At 44.5% G+C, this 23563-nt stretch overlaps 1 protein-coding gene across 4 annotated transcripts in view; it reads right to left on the reverse strand.

The window, feature by feature from the left end:
* Window positions 1–803: 803 nt before the first annotated feature.
* Window positions 804–23563, reverse strand: part of COLEC11 (collectin subfamily member 11) — an 81126-nt gene continuing 58366 nt past the window's right edge. For 3 of the 4 annotated variants that reach the window (XM_073674198.1, XM_073674199.1, XM_073674197.1), the window contains 5 exons: window positions 22941–23012; window positions 4621–4692; window positions 4420–4473; window positions 3893–3988; window positions 804–1706 (listed from right to left, as the gene is read on the reverse strand). In XM_073674198.1, coding sequence (XP_073530299.1) covers window positions 1297–1706; window positions 3893–3988; window positions 4420–4473; window positions 4621–4692; window positions 22941–23012 — 704 coding nt within the window. In that variant the 3' untranslated portion in view covers window positions 804–1296. The remainder of the gene's footprint in view (window positions 1707–3892; window positions 3989–4419; window positions 4474–4620; window positions 4693–22940; window positions 23013–23563) is intronic. The other variant, XM_073674200.1, reaches the window with a different exon arrangement.

Genomic DNA, 23563 nt, shown 5'->3' on the forward strand with positions numbered 1-23563 from the left:
AATAACAAAAAAGGGTAAGTGTAGAGCCTGTCAAAATGTGAAAACCCTTGGTCTCCTCATATAAAGTTGTTAGTGTTGAGTACAATAAATTTTAAAAAGAGGGCGACCTTTGTAAAAAATGGGCTACAACTGTGTGCTTTCATATGTTCTTATAGCGGTTGTCTGAGATTAGGAAAAAGGGTGGGCTTGCACTTCTTGTTCAAAGAATGGGGCAGAGATGAAATACCAGACACAGCCCTTGTACAACAGTGGCACGGGTCCTGTAACTATTTTTTCTAATCTCAGACACCTGCTTAAAAAAAAAGGTTCTCCACATAAATTTATCTAATTAATCCAATTAATATTTCCAGTGATGGGGAATGGCCACTTTAGGGTTGACAGGCTGGTAACTATATATATATGCTGCCTAACAACACAGTCTTTTCAATAGGGTTGTTATGCAGCATATCCCTTGCAACCAGTTTACCAGTAGGGCTCAAATCTTTAAATAAAAACAAATTTGCCCTTAAATGAACAAACTAAGGGCAATGATGGGACACTAAGAATTGAACCAAGTCTTTCTCCATGCCTATTACACATCACAAGAAAAGAGAGGTCATATTTACCAATTACTGGCCACACTACGAATATAGACCTTGGGGCCTGTTTGTATCCTGCAGTATATTGCCATTGTATTTGTAAGTATGGTCTATTTCTTTCTGTGATGTCCTTGGACTTGATGTTTTTTAGTGAATTGTTTCCTGCCATATTAAAGTAGTTGTTCAAAAATGTAATAAAATGGCTTCCGTCACATAATTAATATGTCAGCTCGTCCTAGTCACGTGTCAAGGTGGGCTGCAGTCTGTAGAAACACACAGCTCACGAGATCTGTGTCTCAGTTGACAGAATATTGTATTACTGTATTATAAACCCACGTAGCGCTGTTAACCGGAAGAAGGGCTGTGACAGTAGAATAAATAAATCTTCTCCTCAGCTGACTGAGCACAAAGGATTTTTATCTCCACTGTCCATTCTCCGTGCTCAGTTGAGGATAGGATTTATTTCTTCTAATGCCACATCCCTTCTACTTGGCTCACGGAGGTACGTGTCTTCTGTTACAGCTCCTCTGTCATTGAGGCTCAGGTCTCAGGAACTGTGTTTCTTCAGACTGCAGCTCATCATGACATATGACTAGAATTTGCTGCCATTTGTATTACATGACAAAGGTCATTTTATTATGTTCTTGGGAGACTCTTTTAACCAATAATGTATAACTGGCTGGAGAACCTCCTGGTAATAATATATATGGGGAAACATTTACACGTGCTCTTTATCAAACTCACAAATGAAATACATAGTTATGAGACAGGAGACATCATTCCATCCTCCTGAGGACACCATTTCGGCACAGTCCTCCTCATCGTATGCGTTATTTGGTTCTCCCTGCCGCCATTTGTTGAAGGTCTGCATCGGTGAGCGGTCAGAATACACATAGTGACCTTCCTTCTCCAGGTCATTGATCCCAATGAACAATCTGCTGAGGCCAGCCTGGTTGATGTAAGATGCAATCAGACTATTTGTGCTCTCGTCTTTGGGCATGCTGAGCGTTCCTCCTCTTCCTTGGCAATAGGCTTGGGCCTCAGTATATTTCTTCTCTTCTTTCACCAGTAAGTAAATCTTAGTGTCCGTCTCTCGCACTCCAGCAACAACTGCGGGGGAGGGCAGTGCTGAAAAGTGAGCACTCGTATTTCGATAACAGGCTTAATGTACAATAAAGCAGTTTAGGTACATAGAAAAGTAGACATATATATGTTTTTTTTCCTATGATCTTTCTCACCACCTTTATTTTAGGCAATATTCTTAAAAGATTGGAAGTCAACATTCAGACCCTTTCAGCAGTTCAGCTAAGTAATATATTATATGATAAATATTATAAAGGGACATGAAAATTACCAAAATTGCATCTGGCATGTGGTAACATGTGGGTCGCAACACGATCTCATTCACTTTTCTTGTAGCATTGTGATACTACAAACTTTGGCCGCATGTCATATCCAACGCTGCAGCCCCATCCATATTCTTCCTATTGTATTAATTTTACATTTTATTTCAAATTTCCAATATTTTCATGTATTTTTGTTCACTACTGGGGCACAGGCTTCAAGAAAATGATTTTTTTTGTGCGCTCTGCCAATATCCAATCTAATGGATATACGTTATTAGATAATCATTACATACATAAACATCCCTCTGAGCCCCCTGTGCACTGGCAATCCCCTTCATGTCATTAGAGACCTCACAGGATTCCATAAAATCTGGCTGAATACACAAGTGGCATACAAAATGACTACAGTATTCAGGATTTTAGTGAAAAAAATAATTATTTCAGTTCCTCAGTAGAGGATCAGGAGCACACAAGGCCACAAAAAAGCACAATAATTAACAATGTAAATAGGGTCAAGTTTTTACAATGGATAATTTTATATTATACTTCTTTGAATATTCACACCTTTGTCTTATTGATGTATATCTACAACTGCCTTGTATAGACAGAATAAAATATAAAAAAAGGTAAAAAAATACATTATAACCTCCTGGAGCCACCATTAGAGGGAGCTTTGGAGTTTACTGCAAAGGGATCCATTGAAATTGTGCTCCTAAGCTCCTTCTACTGGAGACTGCAGGCGGTTAGAGTCTAGAGGGGACCTGTCACCAGGTCAAAAGTGGTCAGTATTTGCTCTCATTTTATTCCCATTTTTAACCTGAGTATTCCATTTTTTGTGGGGGGGGGGGGGGGGGGGCGTTAAAATCCGCCATACGGTTCTAGAGATATAGGCCTTTATATCTGATGCTAATTTTATGATGTGTGGGGTGTGGATCACAGGATTTCCTGGGGGTGTTTCTTTAGGCTGCTTTTCATTAATACCCTGTGAGTCACGCACAGTGGCGTAACTTGCAGCTAATGGGCCCCGATGCAAAAGCTCCAACGGGGCCCCTAATTATTGCGAGACTTTAATAGCATTGGTCTTTTTATATAGGCAAAAGGGACTTTTTGGGCCCCCTAGGCTCTGGGGCCCAGGTGCGATCGCAACCCCTGCATCTATTGTAGTTATACCCCTGTTCACCCCCCCCCCCCCTTAGTAAAGATCATAATAAGTAGCACTGAATAAAAAGGCCTATATCCCTGGAACCGCATGGTGGATTTGAAAAAAACAAAACTGAATACTCAGGGGAACAGTGTGAATAAAGTAACAACAGAAACTGGCTACTTTTGTCTTAAAGGGATTATCCATCCTTAGTCTACAAGTCTGCAGTTACACTATGTGACTACAGACTTGTGAAGCCTCACAATGCATGCTGTGAGGATTCTCCGATTACAGCACCAGGAGTGGGAGGTTATGCAATTTGCATACTTATGGCCACATTCCGACTAGACTGTGTCTGGCCTCGCTGAATACACTTGCATTGAGCGAGGCTGCGCCCATCTAGTTGGCACATGACTGTGTGTATGCAAATCACATACTTGAGGTCACGTGCCCACCACTCCCGGCACCAGAGGATCTTCACAGCAAGCAGTTCGCGCGATGTGAGGATTCACAAGTCTGCAGTCATAGAGTGACTGCAGACTTGTAGCATAAGGCCGGACAACCCCTTTAATGTCTGTACAGAAGATTTGGAGCTTTCTATCATCTTAAAAGGACATTACGATAAGAAGTGGAGATTCACACGGATTTTAGCAACTACTTTTCTTTGCATAATTGGTAACTCTATTTGGAAACAACTTCAACCTTCCAGAACTTTTACGATCTTGTGCTAATGATAGTCTCTCATTGTTGTACTAGATGTCTTATTTTTTTCTAGAATTGATTTTTTTATATATATACATTTGTGAAGAGAACGACGTGACACATACCATTTTTGACAAACTTCAACTCTGTGGTCAGCTGTGTCACCAGGATGTCCATCTCGCCCACGGCTTTCCTCAGCTGACCACATTCACATGGGATCCCTATAACAACATATGAACATATCCAATACATCAATCGAAAATAATAATGGGGAGCACGATGTAAAGGGCTAACAATTAAAGAAGCGCAAGATAGGACAATCAAACTGGTAAAGCATTAGGAATATGGTCTTGAGGGTACAACCAGAGTTTTAAAATCTTTATTTTAAAATGTTGTGACCTAGTATCTCAGGATGATATTCAATGTGCACCAGTCACCTTTTACTAATATAAGGATTTAATGAGCTGTCCCATCATGGCAAAGTCATTCCAAATGTAATATTACTTTATATGGATAACATAGAACCCTCTTCTAATTACCATTTCTTTTTTTTTGGGAGGGGTTGTCATACTATTTTTGAAATATGATGGATCATTCGTGGTGATATGTGAACATATGATGGACCATTCGTGAAGTAGAAATGGAAATATACCTGGTTCTCCATTGGCACCTTGAGGACCCATATTACCAATGTCGCCCTTCTCACCTAGGATGAAAAAGTAATATACATTAATTTTGTGCTATTTGGAATTCATTCAGTGACTTACTGCGTGTTAGAAGAATCTATTCTACAAACATGTTATTTGTAGTGAAAGCTAAGTCATACCAGATATACAAATCACAGGCTAGATACCTTTAGAACCAATAGGGCCGATCTTCCCATGACGTCCTATGCCTCCTTTTACTCCTTTGTCGCCCAACTCACCTGGAAAACAAGACCACATGTGATAGATTATTGTACACTTCCTCAATAAATATGTTCACACTTTTTTTTAACAAGGATTTTGAAGAAACTCAGATCCAACTCAAAAACTGCTTTGAAAAATCGTTCTATTCATTTCGATTAAAAATCCACTTTGCCGCTCATATGGCGAGGTTGAGCGAATTTTCCAATAAGGTTTTGAAAATCTCACCATGGAGAAAATAGAAGAGACGTGTCACTTCTCCTAGGTGGATTTCTTGTGGACACTGTCAAGTCAAAGGGCTACAACAAATGGTGTGATGAAAAAAAACTCCTCAAAACCATGTCAATATCGCGTTAAAAACACACTTGAAAAAAATGTCTGCATAAATATTAAAAAAACAGCAATTCCTGAAGTGGATTGCCCTTAAAACGACTTTGGATATTTCTGCCTCCAAAAAATGGCACTATTCAATTAAAGAACCCAATAATATAGAAGAGGCTCTGTCCTACAACCCATATACTGTATAATTAAAGGGGTTGTCCAGGATCTTGCTAACAGAGGCAACCACCTGCCTGTTGTACCTGGCACCAAATTGGAGCGGTCACAGACAGCTCCTGCCAGTGATTCAGCTGATCCACATCAACAGAGCAGCTCTTCCTCTTCCGGTTTGCTCTATCGACAGGACATGACTATTGACGTCATGCTGATTGACTTATGGCTCCCCGCAGTTAAGCAGTGGGGAGCCCATGGTCAATCATCATGACGTCGGCAGTCACGCCCCATCAACAGAGCAGAGCAGATGTGAAGCTACTGCTTTGTCGATGTGACGTCAGTGGAAGCCAATGAATCGCTGGCAGAAGGGGTCTGTGACCACTTCGCGCAGACAGAGATCGGTGTTGGGCACAACTAGTAAATAGTTAGCAGCTACCTCCCTGTATGTTCTTCTGCCCATAGTGAAAAAATAGTCCTGGATAAACCCTTTATGAGGCTTTTTTCACTTTGGAGATGTATGATTGGTGAGAATCATTGAATTTGGAAATTTCTAATTTGGAAACTCTCATCCTGGCAATAGATTCAGAGCCATGAAGGCCAAGTCTAAGCAGCTTTGTCAACTCTTATTATAAAATCTCATATTAAATGTATGTAAAGGAAACGTTTTTGAAAAAGTATTTTAAACTAGAGCTACATGACGTGATGTGACATAACAAGACTATGACGCAAATGTGTCCAAATATCCAAACCTGATGAATTTTTGGCTCAAAATTGCATGTGACTTTGCCATCATAGACCCCAAAGTAAGTCACATTAAGCATTTTGGCCAAAATTCATCATTTGAGGGGGATTTTAAGTCTTTTTTTTTGTCTCGTCTTTCTTTTTGCACTGGCAGATTTTGCCCCAAATCCATCAAAATGGATTCACAATGTTTGATGAATTGGTGTAAATTCAAAGAGACTTATTTTTTGGCATTTTTGCCCCTTTTTAAACAAAAGGCGTATAATCTATTCGATAAGCTTTAAAACGTTTCATGTTAGTCTTCAAATACACAAAAAATATATAGATTTTGTACTCCATTTGGGTACTGGAGTACATTTGCAAAAAAATTGCGCCATTTCAAAAAGTCGCAAATGATGAATTAGGCTAAAAACATCAGGATACATCTGGACCATGCCCATGATGCAAAATTAAAGAAAAACAGACATAACCAAGTAAAGATAAAGGAGTTGTCACTTTTCAGAAAAATCTTGGTCCCCGGGTGCAATTTATTAAAAAAAAAAAACATACAAACTGCGCTTTACTCATTGTCCCCAGGTCTAGTACTGAGTCTCTGCCTCTGCATCTGGTGTCAGTTATTGGCTGCAGCACTAAGGTCACATTGACAGCCAATCAGTGAGCTCAGTTGTTCTTCCCATGTAGACAGCTCACTGATTGGCTATCAAGCTATCGAAATGATGTCAGTGCCGTACCCTGAAGCAGCGGCAGAGACTCGGAGCTGAAATCGGACATAAACCGTGCCCCAGGAACAAGATTTTCTGAAAGGGGAAAACCCCTTGAAGTACAAAGAGGCGCAAATTAAATAGTACTTAAGGTGCAAATTAAAAAAAATCCCTATTTGTGCTTTTTGTGTGTTTGATTTCGGTATCCTCTGGTTTTAGTAATTATGTCTTCTTACATAAAACTTTTGCATGCACAGCCGACATATGTGAAAGTGCAGCCAATAAAAGCGCGGTGTGTAAGCAGATGCCGCGCCGATGTTTCCTGTTAATGTGATGTATGAAGTGTCACGGTTTATAGACACCAGAATCATAATACACAGATTCTTAATAAAACCTCCATGTCAGGTTTATGTTACTATATTCACTGCACAAGCAACAAAAGGTAAAGCAGTAACTGCAGGGTTATTTTATGTTCTGTATGAGCAGAATGGACTAGCATCTCCTCTAGGTTAATGTGGGATCATTTATTTTCTGCTGATTTGTTAATAACCTGCGTCTGCAATGACGGAGTGCTTTCTCTATTAAGAATTCACTAACAATAGTGTATAAAAAAAAATCTGTCCCATTCTCATTCAGGAGAGGGGGATGATTTTTTTCTCACTTGTCATCCGTGTGCAATCAGTGTACAGTCCGTATACTGTCCATGTATAGTCCGTGTGCTGCCAGTGTGCTGTCCATGTACAGTCCGTGTGCAATCAGTGTACAGTCCATATGCTGCTCATGTACAGTCCGTGTGCTGTCCATGTACAGTCTGTGTACAGTCAGTGTACAGTCCGTGTGCTGTCCATGTACAGTCTGTGTACAGTCAGTGTACAGTCCGTATGCTGTCCATGTACAGTCCGTGTGCTGACTGTGTGCTGTCCATGTACAGTCCGTGTGCTGTCCATATACAGTCCGTGTGCTATCCATGTACAGTCCATGCGCAGTCAGTCTACAGTCCGTATGCTGCCCATGTACAGTCTGTGTGCTGCCAGTGTGCTGTCCATGTACAGTCCATGTGCTGTCTGTGTGCTGTCCGTGTACAGTCCATGTGGCAGTCCGAATGCTGTCCATGTACAGTCCATGTACAGTCCATGTGCAGTCAGTGTACAGTCCGTATACAGTCCATGTGCTGTCCGTGTACAGTCCCTTTGCTGTCCGTGTGCTGTCCATGTACAGTCCATGTGGCAGTCCGAATGCTGTCCATGTACAGTCCATGTACAGTCCATGTGCAGTCAGTGTACAGTCCGTATACAGTCCATGTGCTGTCCGTGTACAGTCCCTTTGCTGTCCGTGTGCTGTCCATGTACAGTCCATGTGGCAGTCCGAATGCTGTCCATGTACAGTCCATGTACAGTTCATGTGCAGTCAGTGTACAGTCCGTATACAGTCCATGTGCTGTCCGTCTACAGTCCCTTTGCTGTCCGTGTGCTGTCCGTGTACAGTCCATGTGGCAGTCCGAATGCTGTCCATGTACAGTCCATGTACAGTCCATGTGCAGTCAGTGTACAGTCCGTATACAGTCCATGTGCTGTCCGTGTACAGTCCCTTTGCTGTCCGTGTGCTGTCCATGTACAGTCCATGTGGCAGTCCGAATGCTGTCCATGTACATTCCATGTACAGTCCATGTGCAGTCAGTGTACAGTCCGTATACAGTCCATGTGCTGTCCGTGTACAGTCCCTTTGCTGTCCGTGTGCTGTCCATGTACAGTCCATGTGGCAGTCCGAATGCTGTCCATGTACAGTCCATGTACAGTTCATGTGCAGTCAGTGTACAGTCCGTATACAGTCCATGTGCTGTCCGTCTACAGTCCCTTTGCTGTCCGTGTGCTGTCCGTGTACAGTCCATGTGGCAGTCCGAATGCTGTCCATGTACAGTCCATGTACAGTCCATGTGCAGTCAGTGTACAGTCCGTATACAGTCCATGTGCTGTCCGTGTACAGTCCCTTTGCTGTCCGTGTGCTGTCCATGTACAGTCCATGTGGCAGTCCGAATGCTGTCCATGTACAGTCCATGTACAGTTCATGTGCAGTCAGTGTACAGTCCGCATGCTGTCCGTGTGCTGTTCATGTATAGTCCATGTGCAGTCCCGATGCTGTCCATGTACAGTCGGTGTGCACTCCTGATACTGTCCGTGTGCCGTCCGTCTGCAATCCATTTTTTTATTCAGCAGCTATTAATCTTTTACAGGACCATTTATAGTTTCCTATACTACAGAATTGTAATGCGCAGGAGCGTGAAGGTGGAGGGCAGAGAAGGAGGACGACGATTGCAAGAAGAGAGGAGGCACCGGACCAAGACCAGAGATGCCCATCGGACCAGAACCACACCGTTGCTGAGTATAATAAAAGGTGTTTTTTTCACTTACATTTTAGAATGCTATTACAAGGGGCTGAAAGGTGGTGGCCGTAGGTTATATGGGAAAAACCTGGTGACAGGTTCCCTTTAGGGAGCTGCGATATCACAGCCGGGAATGCTTTACTCTGAAACGAAGAGAAAACATACTGTGAAAAGCCGGTCTGGGGACCATGTATCTCAGATGACTAGTCTGAGGCAGGTCCCTGGTGGCTTCTTTCGAACTTGCTCCTCTAGATTGTCAGGTCTCTCCCTATAAATCAAAGTGAGAAATCCGACAGTCTGGGAGAGCAGGCAGGGAGAAGCCATCAGTGACCTGCCTCGGGCTAGTCATTCAAGACACATTGGCCTGGATTCATGTTTATGGCAGAATTCTGATGTAAAACACCTTCTTATGTCACAAAACTTTTGAGCAACACAAAGTTTTGTGTGTATTCTTGCCAAAATGAGAGGAGCTGGGGTGAAGGAAATACCCATTTGACAAAGTCATTAAAACTGGGGTTGATCCTTTCATCAGAAATGTTGTAACACTCATATCGAGGCGCCCACCAGTGAAAAGATGCCCCAAATTCATTAAGTGGTGTGCGCCTCTTAATGCATTCAGTGCATTTTATGCCTGCATGCCCATCATTAAGACTGGAGCACAAAACACCATTCTTAATGAATTGGGGCCATAGTGCTCTTCCAGATTTTCAAACTATGTTTTATCTTAAAAACTGCAGTGGCAATAACATTTTAAGTGCGTTTCCGTGACGGAAACACATCAAAAATACATGTAATCTGCACCTAAGTATGCCAATAAAGTTTTGTCAAAGCCAAATACCAGGAAGTATCAAAAACAAAGCAGCTTTATTTAAAGCATGACACATCGTCAAAATCAAAAATGCGATAAAAATTCACGTAAAAAAGCCCCAGAAATCTAACTTAAATAATAAGTGCAGAAATTCTGTAACATCAAAAACTCAACAAAAACTCATCATGGGGACAAGTGCCCCATTGAATAACATGCACTTGTCCGATTATTCCGGTCAAGTGCACAAGCCCTCAGCTTGATAGTGGTCACTGCGATAATCAAAAATGTAATTGTGCTTTTATCTTTAATTAAGTTCATCAGATCATGCACCTGGCTCTGTCCCTCACCTCTCAGGTGCATCTCACTAAATTAGAATATCATCAAAAAGTTAATTTATTTCAGTTCTTCAATACAAAAAGTAAAACTCATGTACAGGGTGGGCCATTTATATGGATACACCCAAATTAAATGGGAATGGTTGGTGATATCAACTTACTGATTGTGGCACATTAGTATATGAGAGGGGGAAAACTTTTCCAGATGGGTGGCGACCATGGTGGCCATTTTGAAGTCGGCCATTTTGGATCCAACTTTATTTTTTTCAATGGGAAGAGGGTCATGTGACACATCAAGCTTATTGAGAATTTCTTAAGAAAAACAATGGTGTGCTTGGTTTTAATGTAACTTTATTCTTTCATGAGTCTTTTTACAAGTTTATGACCACTTATAAAATGTGTTCAAAGTGCTGCCCATTGTGTTGGATTGTCAATGCAACCCTCTTCTTCCACTCTTGACACACTGATAGCAACACCACAGAAGAAATGCTAGCACAGGCTTCCAGTATCCGTTGTTTCAGATGAAGTTTCCACAATCAAAAATTTCATTCTCCAGCAGGACTTGGCGCCTGTCCACACTGCCAAAAGTACCAATACCTGGTTTAAAAACAACAGTATCACTGTGCTTGATTGACCAGAAAATTCGCCTGACCTTAACCCCATAGAGAATGACAGACCCGGACCTTTAGGAGGGGAGCATTTGGCATTATCATGCACATGCTCTTCTTCTAAAGGGTTAAATTAATTAGGGTTTTTTGGCGGAAATAGGTTCTTCCAGCTGGGTTTTACGGCCGCAGCAGCATGGACTTCATTGGCTAAGGATCCCAGCCAGTAGTGAAGTGTCGAGGGAAAGATTGCTTTTCTTCCCCTGGCGACACTTGCTGATAGGGGACTTATTTGTAAATAAAGGGAAGCGGTGGGGGTATATAGTGACTGGCAGTGCCGAGGAGTTTGTCAGTCCTCGGCGCTGCCATAAGAAATTGCTGCCGTACCTGTATGACATGGAGGCCGTCTTGGAGGAGCTGCACAGCTGGGTAGGAGAAGAGGGAGTCCTTGCCTGCCTTCATCGCTGTCTGGAGACAGCGAGTGACGATGTTCCGGGGCCAAGCGCGGCTGTGAGACTGAGCAGAGGTCCGGAAGCGCAGGAAGAGCCAGCCGCAGTGGAAGCGCCGGAACCCCAGATGACATCATCCAGCGGCGCGGACATGCGCACTGGCGGTAGAAGCAAAAGGAGGAGAGTGCTATATTCCCCATCTCCAGTGTGCCCACAGAGGTCCCAGGGGGGATGAAGAAGTCGCAGGGGAACAGCTGACTTATCACTGGACAGCAGGACCAGGCTGGCTTCAGTTGACCACCGGCTGGAGGGAGCCGTTGCTGGTCCTGAGGCTGCCGGTATGGAGAACGGAATGTCCATGGCAGGGGTTTTCATCCAGCATGACCAGACCCAGGACCCTGCATCTGAGGGTGGTGGTGAGTATAGCCCACCTGTCGCACATCACACATTAGAACAGCTATCACACGTATTGTTATCCCTTAGGGATATATTGCAACCCCCTGCTGTCACTTCTATGTCAGCTAGCCAGTGCTCTGGGGCCACAGGTGTACCCGGAGTTTGGAGGCACCTAGACAGTGGCCCAGAGACTGGCGGGGGGGAGCAAGATTCCATAGCAACCCCATTGGCATCAGGTGTCAAAGGGGTGGGTGAGGAATGGTATAAGGAGATTCTGGTATGTCCAGTCTCGCCGCTGGGATATCATTTGTCCATGACAGTTAAAGAAAAAATATGGTGTAATGAATTCATTGATATCATGTCTTCGCTACCAGCCTCCAAGGAATTTTTGGCAAGGCTGGACAAAGACGAGGATAGGCGTAGGCCGGTACCTCGGTCCTTTAATAACTGGTTGCAGGCTTTTTGTATTTACGCCAGTGCGATGGGTGAAAAGTTTCCCAGCAAGTGTTGTGGCCTTTTCCAGCATGTCGAGATAGTGTTAGAAGCTTACAAATATTTTGGTAGTTTAAGCTGGTATTTTTATGACGAAAACTTTTGCCAGAAGATGGCAGTATATCCATCCCTGAAATGGGGAGTTAAAGATGTAGGTTTATGGCTTAATTTAATGCTGCCAAATAAACCTAATAATGTTCAGCGTAATGTACCCGCTCAGACTAGTACCTTTAGGAAAGGTACATTTTTTGCGTTTAATGAGGCACAATGTAAGTGGCCGAATATGTGTAAATACAGACACGAGTGCTCCTTTTGTGGAGGGTCGCACGATATGTCCAGATGCTTTAAAAAAGCAAGTGGGCAACCTTCCACAAAGGAATACTTTGGTAAAAGCATTGACACCAGTAAATCTGGAGAAAATGCGGCCATGGTTAGAGCAGTACCCAAACAGCAAGTTAATAATTGATGGGTTTACACATGGGTTTACGCTTCCACATTTTTCAGGCAAAGGGTTCATATGGGTAAAGAATTTGAAATCCGTGGAGCTGCACCCAGAGGTGGTAGAAGCAAAATTGTTAAAGGAATTAGCAGAAGGAAGAGTGGCGGGCCCCTTTAAGGAGCAGCCATTTAGTAATTTTCGGGCATCTCCTCTGGGTGTAGTTCCAAAAGAAAGAGATGAATGCTTTCAGATTGATTCATCATTTGTCTTATCCATATGGTACCTCTTTAAACGATAGCATTGATAGCAGTGTAAGCAGGGTCGGATTGGCCTGGCGGGAAATCGGGAAATTTCCCGGTGGGCCCCCATATGAGAGTGAGAAAATTGGTGGCGGGGGCCCTTTAAAAGTGCGGCTGAAGCAAATGTAGCGTCGCGCACACGGCACATTCATTGGTGACAGCGGGCCTGCAGTGACGTGCATGCAGCATACTTACCACGTGAGTCCGTGATACTGACGCGCCCCCTGGGCAGTAGGGACACCCGGAGCCGGGCCTTGTAGATGCTGGGGGTTGTAATCACCGTGGCGGCGACCCGGTCCGTGACCCAGGGCGGTCAAACCAGGGTAGTCTATGTGTCTCAGTTATAGATAGTCCGACTACGCCACCTGAGGATTGCGGTTATGGAGAAGCGCCGCTGCGGAGCAGTCCACTGAAGCTGATGATATGCGCAGCAAGTATAGTATAACTCCCCACAGGAAGAGTGTAGCTTCAGGGCAGCGCAGGTGAATGATGGTGGTTGTGCGGGGCGTCCCAGTGCAGTGAGTGCTGGTGCGGAAAGAAACATGGAGACAAGATGATGCAGCCCCAGGGTCTTTACTCACGGTTATCAGCTTCCAAGTTACACTGCAGATCATAACCTCCCACGTCGTGCTGTGCGTACTCAGTGAGGGGCTCAGTCCACCCTCAGGTATCTCCAGAGCACTTTTCAGGACCCCGTTCTGTGTACCTTTCTCTGGCCTCTCTCTTTGTACCTCACACCTAGCGGCACCTCTGTCCAGTGTCCTCGGGCCTTGGCGGGCGACGTGTGTTCGTCCCCTGACCCTATGTGGCTACCTTCCTAGTGGCTGGTGTGGGCGGCCTGCTGACTTAAAGTGCTGCAGCCTCCGGTTCCCAGTTGAGCCCTGTAGTCTCTGCTGGCTGAGGGATCCGGTTCCCTTTCTTCTGGCCTGACCCCCCTACCTCCTGGCAGCGGCGGGCGTACGGGTGGCAGCTGCACGGCCCGTACCCCTGGGGTCCCTTCTGTTCCTTTCCTGGAGCCTTCCTGCTCCCTCTTTCCTCTCCTTCCTCCTTCAGGCTCAGGCCTCTTGACTAGGCCTGCCTGTGGAGCAGAGCTCGTACAGAGCCCCTGCTCCTGCACTTCTCCTCCCAAACACCAACTCCTCTCCACACTCTCTCCCTTTGAACCAAGATGGTTCCTACTTTTATACTTCCTACTGATGAGCTCCCAGGATCTACGTCCTCCACCCATCACTACCTAGTTCCCCCTCTCTAGTGGTTCTTCCCCACTCCAGCCAGGGATCAGGGACAGTTGTGCTTCCCCACAGGAGCATTGTCGCCCTGTCCCCCGGAAATGTGGTGTAGTGGATGTAGTGTTAGGGCCCTGAGCCATACTCCTTCCTTACCTGAGAGTGAGATACCACACCTCTGGATGAGGTGCAATACCTCTGTGGTGACCGAACCCTCAGGGGCGCCACAATACTCCACTCTTTCTGGGCGGTGACACGCACCGCGCTCTGCTTTCCCGCTGGCTGGCAGACTGTGGTGTGGTGTCAGGTGACACTGACGCCGCTCTCTTCTGACCTCTGATATGCCGCAGCAGCGCTCTGCAGTGCTCTCTCTCTACTCCAGGGCCGGCCTCTGATACGTCGGCGCCACCGAAGCCGACGTCTCGCTCTCCTCTCCCTGCTCCCGGGCTTCTTATACGGTCCCATCCCGGCTCCTTACCTGCCCTGGCCTGCTCCCTTGTAGTAACTCCGGCTCCGGACTGGGTGGTGGCACCGGCACTGGCGCACCGCCCTCTTCTCTCCTGCTCTGACTCTGGGCTTTTTTATACCTGGGCTGGATATGTGGACGGTGACCTGCAGCACTCTACAGTTCAACTCTCCAACCTGGCCTGGCCTGGAATTGGAAACAAAGGCTGCAGGCCTACAGCTCTCATTGCTTCAATTTCAAGTCAAGAGCACTGTGCCAAATATTCAATAAAGTTTTTATGGGTGAGTGTTCCCAGCATTGGCCAACAATAATATAATTTATTTTATACATTATGCATTGCACTATAGGCCTCCTATATGAAATGTGGATCATACTCTTGGCCTCTTTATGACATACTGTATACAGTCTATATGTCATATAGGAGGCCAAGAGTGCGGTATACATTTTATATGAGGCCTAAAGTGCGGGCCTACATGATGTACAACACACTCGGCCTCATATATAAAGTAAAGTATAGACTATAGGAGGCAGAGAGTGCGTTATAAGTCATTTATGGGGCCACCGCCTATATGATATATATATCTCACTCTCTATATGAAATATAGATCACACTCTTGGTCTCTTATAAGATATATATAGTCTATAAAGGGTCTTTAACACTTCTGTGTTTCTAGTTCATGTGGTGACAGTTTCCACACCGGAAACACATACACAGGTAGACACATTCAAATGAATGGGTCTGTGGACATGTCAGTGTTTCCACGGACCATGTGTCCGTGGGCAAAACACGCTGACATGTCAGTTTTTTTATACACTGCACGGGCCGAAAAATGTCCCACACACGTGCACACTGATGACACACAGGTGACATGCGTGTGTCGTCCGTGTGACACATACCGGAGCCTGGGAATCAGCGGTAAGGTTCATGCTGTTCCCAGGTGCTTACGGACTCACTCATCATTGTCCCCTGCCTGGCTTGAGGCGACCACACACGCTGAGGAGAATGACTCCCTGCAGCAAGCAGGCCCCTACGCTGAGCTCACTGAGTGACAGGACATCGCTCATTGAGCTCAGCAAGTCATTTTCCTCCGCTCCTCAGCGTGTGTGGTCACTTCAAGCCAGGTGAGTATAATGTTTTTTTTTATTTTAATATTATTTTTACAGATTTTGGAGACATTTGGAGGTGAATACTACTCTCGACATTGTCTCTTGATTGTCCCTTGCTAACACTGATTGCAGCGCAGGCAGGGGACAATGATGAGCGATTCCTTCAGCACCCGGTGCCTGGGAACAGCACAAACTGTACCGCTTATTCCCAGGCGCCGGTATGGGATGTGTGATCCTGATGCAGCACACGTATGCCACACAGACACGGATATCTCCGGTACGGTTTTTTCCAGTACAGGAAGTATCCGGATGTGTGAAAGAGCTCTATGCCATATAGGAGGCCGAGAGTCTGTATGTCACATAGGAGACCAAGAGTGCGGTATACGTTATATATGGGCCTATATGACATATAGATCACACTCTCTACCAACCTATATGAAATATAGACCACACTCTTGGCCTCTTATGACATATACAGTGTAAATGTCATATAGGAGGCTGAGAGTGCGGGTCTATATGACGTATACAACACACTCAGCCTCATATATAAAGTATATATTATAGGAGACCGAAAGTGAGGTCTGTACGTCATATAGGAGGCCGAGAGTGTGATATATGTCATGTGTGGGGCCTATATGATGATAGAAGTGAAGTATGCCGGCACCAGTTCCCAAATCTTGCCTGTTTAGTCATAAAAACCTCTATGACGGGTTTTTTAGCCCTTGGCTATCCCCATCAGGAGATGCAATGTCTAAATAAGCAGTGCTAATCAAATGTCCAAGGAAGTATTGGTTCAGGGGTGCGGGGGTGAAAAAATGACGACGGCCGTTTCGCGCACAAACAGCTCCACCACGGGTCCAGTATGGTTCATCCCCGCACCCCTGAACCAGCTGCAATGTCTGTATGCTGGATCTGAAATAAAAGCATCTTTTTTTGGCATCCATTGGTGACTGCTGTCTTTTTCATTCCTCCTATATGATGTATAGATCGCACTTTCTACCTCATATATGACAAACAGACCGCTCTCTCTGCCTCCTATATGACATATACAACGCATTTGGCCTCCTATATTTCATTGCAGCCATTTGGTAAATTCTAAAAAGTTCATTATTTTTCTCATTAAAGTACACTCAGCACCCCATCTTGACTAAAAAAAAACATAAATGTAGAAATTTTTGCAAATTTATTTAAAAAGAAAAACTGAAATATCACATGGTCATAAGTATTCAGACCCATTGTTCAGACACTCATATTTAAGTCACTTGCTGTCCATTTCCTTGTGATCCTCCTTGAGATGGTTCTACTCCTTCATTGGAGTCCAGCTGTGTTTAATTAAACTGATAGGACTTGATTTGGAAAGGCACACACCTGTCTATATAAGACCTCACAGCTCACAGTGCATGTCAGAACAAATGAGAATCATGAGCTCAAAGGAACTGCCCAAGGAGCTCAGAGACAGAATTGTGGCAAGGCACAGATCTGGCCAAGGTTACAAAAGAATTTGTGCATTACTCAAGGTTCCTAAGAGCACAGTGGCCTCCATAATCCTTAAATAGAAGAAGTTTGGGACCACCAGAAGTCTTCCTAGACCTGGCCATCCAGCCAAACTGAGCAATCGTGGGAGAAGAGCCTTGCTGAGAGAGGTAAAGAAGAACCCCAAGATCACTGTGGCTGAGCTCCAGAGATGCAGTAGGGAGATGGGAGAAAGTTCCACAAAGTCAACTATCACTTGGTCCCTCCACCAGTCGGGCCTTTATGGCAGAGTGGCCCGACGGAAGCCTCTCATCAGTGCAAGACACATGAAAGCCCTAATAGAGTTTGCTCAAAAACACATGGACTCCCAGACTATGAGAAATATGATTCTCTGCTCTGATGAGACAAAGATAGAACTTTTTGTGATAATTCTAAGCTGTATTTGTGGAGAAAACCAGGCACTGCTCATCACCTGCCCAATACTATCCCAACAGTGAAACATGGTGGTGGCAGCCTCATGCTATGGGGGTGTTGTTCAGCTGCAGGGACAGGACGACTGGTTGCAATTGAACGAAACATGAATGCGGCCAAGTACAGAGATATCCTAGATGAAAACCTCTTCCAGAGTACTCTGGACCTCAGACTTGGCAGAAGGTTCACCTTCCAACAAGACAATGACCCTAAGCACACAGCTAAAATAACAAAGGAGTGGCTTCAGAACAACTCTGTGACCATTCTTGACTGGCCCAGCCAGAGCCCTGACCTAAACCCAATTGAGCATCTCTGGAGAGACCTGAAAATGGCTGTCCACCAACGTTCACCATCCAATATGACGGAACTGGAGAGGATCTGCAGGGAAGAATGGCAGAGGATCCCCTAATCCAGGTGTGAAAAACTTGTTGCATCAGGCTATGTGCCCACGTAGCAGATTTGATGCAGAGCGTTTTTGCCTCTCTTTGGCAGAAAAAAACACATGCAGATTTACATGCGTTTTTTCTGCTAGAGAGAAGCGTTTTTTCAAGCACTTTTCCAAGTGATTTTGAGCATCACTTGGAAAAGTGCTTGACAAGTTGGTCACACAATATAAATCCATGCAACTGGCGATTCATTGGCGTGTGTTGAGCTTTTGTCTACTTTTCAATTAATTTGCAAGCAGTTTGGTATTCCTCTAGCGGAGGGAAAAACAGTTCACCCAACCAATTGTTTAGAGTATCTAGGTATAGTGATTGATACAGGTAAAGGTGAGTTTAGGTTGCCACTAGCTAAAATTGTTAAATGTAGGGAAGCGTTGTTAGCAGTGATAAGGAGGAAGAAAGTGACAGTGAAGGAGGTCGAGTCGTTGCTAGGACTTTTAGCCTTTGCGTCTAGAATAATGCCTATGGGCAGAGTATTTTGTAGACGCCTGTCAGCACATATCGCAGAAATCAGGAATCCTGTATTTCATGTTAGAGTCACAAAGGAAGTAAGGAAGGACCTACAAGTTTGGTTGGAGTTTTTAGAGTCATTTAATGGTCAGGCTTTGTGGCGTCAGCCTTTTATCGCAGAAGAGGAGTTCAGTTTGTACAGGAATGCGGCTCCTGAATCAGGTTTTGGTGCTTTTTGGGATGGTAATTGGTGTGCGGGCCAATGGCATTGGGCTTGGCGTAAGAATGGGGTGTTAAAGAATGAAATGTTGTTAGAACTATTTACTATTTTAGTGGTTATAGTGGTTTGGGGCAGTCAGCTAGCTAATAGAAATATCATCATTAAATCTAGTAAAAAAGGGGTAGTCCTTGCAGTGAACCATTTGTCATGCAAATGTGGTTTGGTTATTAGGATCCTTAGACATCTAGTACTGCTGTGTTTGAAATGGAATATTTGGCTGAAGGCGGTACAGGTTGATAATAGTGATCCTTCAGTGGCTGTTTCGCTTTCTCATTTTCAGTTCAAGAGTTTCTTCAGTATCGCCCCAGGCACCCAGGAGAGGGGAGTGGAGTGTCCGGAGTATCTCTGGGGATTGATTTGGTCAGGTTAATGGAGCTGTTACAGCAGTCTATGGCCAGTTCTACATGGAAAGGTTATTTGTCGACTTGGATTTCATGGGTTAAATTTTGTAAGAGAATGAAAATGGATGCTAATAAGTTTTCAGAGCAGTCCGTTTTGCATTTTGTATTATCGCTTTTTGACCGAGGGCTCACTTATTCCACAGTAATAAAAACATTATCTGGTGTGTCATTTTTTATGAAGGTTATGGGCCAGAAGGCATGCAACGATTATTTTTTAATAAAGCAGGTACTAAAGGGTTACAAGAAAGAGAAGGTAGTTCGGGATGGCAGACGCCCCATTTCTCCAGAAATGTTGGTAAATTTATGTACAGTGTCATTCTCTTGCTGTTACGATAACTATGAAGCCCTTTTATTCTCCACAGCAGCTGCACTATTGGTTTTTGGAGCTTTGCGTATAGGCGAGCTATTGCCGAGGGGCGGAGACGGTATTGAAGGTTTGGCTTTTCAACACATTACATTGAAGAGGGGGATAGTACTAATTTTTATTGCTAAATCCAAAACTGATCAAGCCGGTAAGGGTACGGTACGTCTTTAAAATTGCAATGTTTAGCGGGTAAAGGTATTTGTCCGGTTTGCTTGGTACAACGTTATTTAAGGTTACGCCCCCTGGGAGGTGAGAAGTTTTTACTTCATCAGTCCGGCAGGCCTTTGACTCAGGTCCAGCTCAGAAGCATTTTGAGTAAATGTTTGTCAAAATTGAATATGGGTAATAAATATTTCTCTACTCACTCTTTTAGGATTGGAGCTGTGACAGAGGCTGCCAGACTGGGTTTAAGTGAGGGCTTAATCAAAAAGCTGGGAAGATGGAGTTCAGGATGTTATCGTGTGTATATCCGGAAGTAATGAGTACTAATGTTCCTTTTTTTTTTTGTTTGTAGTCTTTGTAGGTATAACAGTATGGATCTTGGGTCATTCCTTCGTGCACTGGGCGGAGTGGAGAGCGCAGCAGCGGTGCTATGGTCCGAATCTATCTTTGTCTGCCAATAACGTAAGGATCTTTTGGTTTGGAATCAGGGGACAAAGATGGGAAGGACTGTTGGAGCAAGCTGCCATGATGAGTGAGAGATCTCCGTCCCCGGATATAATCATTGTGCACTTAGGAGGGAATGATATTGGTAAATTAGGTACCGTGGATTTTCTATTCCAAATGAAAAAAAGTTTAATGGAGCTAAAAAATATTGTTTTTTGGTGTCAAAGTTATATTTTCCAAGATCGTTCCCCTTTTAGTGTGGGTGAAATCTATGGATCTCAAATTCTGTGAAAAAATTTGCAAAAGGGTGAATAGATGCATGAATAAATTTATGCCATCTATTGGAGGTTTTTCTTTTCGGCACACTGACTTGGAGGGAGGTTTGCCAGGCCTTTTCAGAAGTGATTGGACCCATTTGTCTGAAGTGGGTAACGACATTTTTAACTTAGAATTACAGGCAATGGTAGAGTTGGCCCTGGGTGGGGCAGGGCCATGTTCGCCTGCTTGATCCAGGCAAGATGGCTGGGTGGGGTTAGTCATTCGGGGAACCGAATGGACAATAAGTTATAGGTAATGTAAACGGGCTTGAGCTTTGGCTAAGCTGCGGTTGTTTATAATTATTACGTTATTGATTGAAGTTGGTACCTGTATTAAATGATTTTAATAAAGGCCGTGGCCAATTAATTTTCCAAGCAAGTCACGTGTGTTGGTGTAATTTTGTTTAATCATAGATAAGTTTAAGGTACGGTTTGTGCATTGTAATGCCATCCATGGGATATTGTCAAGAGGAAGATGAGAGACACCAGACCCAACAATGCAGATGAGCTGAAGGCTGCTATCAAAGCAACCTGGGTTTCCATAATGTGGCGGGTCCAGTTGCCACAGAGGTACTGCATCTCACCCAGAGGTGTGGTGTCCCACTCTCAGGTAAGGAGGGAGCACTATACGGGACCCACACACTCACATCCAACACCACACCACTCCTGAGGGGAGGGCGAGATTGCTCCTGAGGGAGAGCACAGTCCCTGTCCCTGTTAGGAGGGTGGAACTAAGTGGAGGAGGTGAGTGGAGGAAGAAGTTTAGGGGAGCACAGACAGAAGAGTATAAAAGAAGGCTGGAAAGATCTAGACGGGGTGCAGTGCAGCGCAGTGCAGTGCTGCTGCTCAGGGGAGCAAGAGAGGAGTTGAGAGCAGTTCAGTCCAGTCTCCTGTTCCAGTGCTTGGAGCAGGAGCTCAGTCAGAGAGTGAGGTGAGAAGGCAGGAGCAGTGAGGAGGGCTCCAGAGAGAGAAGGGATCCTAGGGGCACGGCGAGTGCGGAGGCCACCCGTGCACCCGAGTTCATGCTGATCGTGGAGGGATCAGGCCGCAGTAGGGGAACGGCCCCAGACTAGTGGAGTACTTTAAGGCTCAGATTGCAAACCAGAGGCTGCGCTATCTTCATGTGCCGTAGCCGAAATCCACACATAATCGCTGAAAAGGTGGCCATATAGGACCATGGAGACAGACCGGACGTTGCCCGACAAGGCCCGCGGCCACTGGCTCGGTACACTGTGTGTGAGGCGCAGGGCAGGAGGGTGAGAGCCAGCGCAGAGAGATGACCTGGAGAGATACACAGAAAAGGGTCCCGTTCAAGTGCTTCTAAGTTATCTGAGAGTTGGCTGGATCACTTCCCCGGAAGACACAGGACGACGTGGTCGGTTACAGACCGGTAACTGTAACCTGGAGAACTTAACAACTGTGAGTAAATACATGAAGACTGCACCCCACTGTGTTCTTGAATAATTGCTGCGCCATCACCTGCCTTGCACTACACCAGCAACATCTACCTTTTCAAATCACCATATACTGCCCTGGGGCTTAGCTCTGTCCGTGGAGAGCTGAACCAACTCTGCTGCGTCACCATCAGCCCCAGTGGATATGCACCGCAGCAGCGGCCACATATTGCCGCATACCACGGGTGGCGTCACAAACATTATCCCCAAATCTTTATTTCCCCAATTGACTATTCTTTATTTGACCGCCCTGGGCCACGGGCTGGGTCACTGCCGCTGTGACTACCCCAATACAGGACCGGCCCGGCCACCGAGTACCCCACGGCCCCAGGGGGCTCATCAACAACACCTCAGCAGTGCCACAGACTGATCGCCTCCATGCCACATTGCCGCATTGATGCAGTAATTGATGCAAAAGGAGCCCCGACCAAGTATTGAGAGCATTTACTGAACATACATTTCAGTAGACCAACATATCGGATTTTAAAAACATTTTTCAAGCTGTTGTTATAAAGTATTCTAATTTACTGAGATAATGACTTTTGTATTTTCATTGGCTGTAAGCCATAATCATCAACATTAACAGAAATAAACACTTGAAATAGATCACTCTGTTTGTAATGACTCTATATAATATATGAGTTTCAATTTTTGTATTGAAGAACTGAAATAAATTAACTTTTTGATGATATTCTAATTTTGTGAGATGCACCTGTATGTGTGTGGGTATATATGAACACATATTATATACATATATATTCACAGGTATTATACGTGTACACTGCCATTTGACACCAACTTCCTCTATAAGAGGCAATGGTCACGTATTATTCTTTTTTAATCAACATGTCCAATGTGCATCATACAGAACTATGACCCATTGCCAAATATGTGAATATTTTTATTACAATTTTTGCTAACAAAAAAAATAAAGAATATTTCTAGCAAGTTTGTCAGTAGGGAAAGTTTGTTATATTATTTAAAAACTATATTTATAAAAAACTTTTTAGTAACCCTCTCAGGACTGATGATAAAACTATGAAAGTAGCAAATACTCAGGAAGACATGTGTACCTTTATCTCCCGGTGGGCCGACCCTTCCTGGCCTTCCAGGTGCTCCTTTCTCTCCCTTTTCACCAGTATCACCTATGAATGTAATTCAATATCAGTAAAATGTTCACAATTTTCAGACGGTTCTTTTATAGAGTACTTGGAACTCTAGGAGAAAAATGCTTCAATGTCTGACAAAAAAAAACAAAACAGAAAATAAACTTTCGTACTTACCTCCCGCACTGGCAGCATTCCTTTGATGCCGGTGCCTGGTCTCCCGGGGTTTGTGTTGCATTATTATGCTACATGAGCCCTGCAGTCAATCAGCAGCCGCTATTGAGATGCTATGCTCTCTCTTCTTTTGCTTGTCCTACATTCATCCAAGGGATCTTGTGGCATAACAAAGCCACACAAATCCCGGCAGACATCACTGAAACGGCACCTGTGCAGGAGGTGAGTATATGTTTTCTTATTTTACAAGGGAGACTATTTCACTGAAAAGGGGCAGTCCAGATACCGAATAACCCCTTTAGATGCTGCATGGCCATATAAATGGTTTAGGTGTGTGGGGAATATAATGATGACAGATCCCTTTTAAAATGTGCCAAATATATTTTAGTGGCGCATGCTGGATGATAAATTTTGTG

Source organism: Phyllobates terribilis, unplaced genomic scaffold (genome assembly GCF_046119375.1).
Source record: "Phyllobates terribilis strain yellow unplaced genomic scaffold, ASM4611937v1 Scaffold_3__8_contigs__length_932513732, whole genome shotgun sequence".
NCBI lineage: Eukaryota > Metazoa > Chordata > Amphibia > Anura > Dendrobatidae > Phyllobates > Phyllobates terribilis.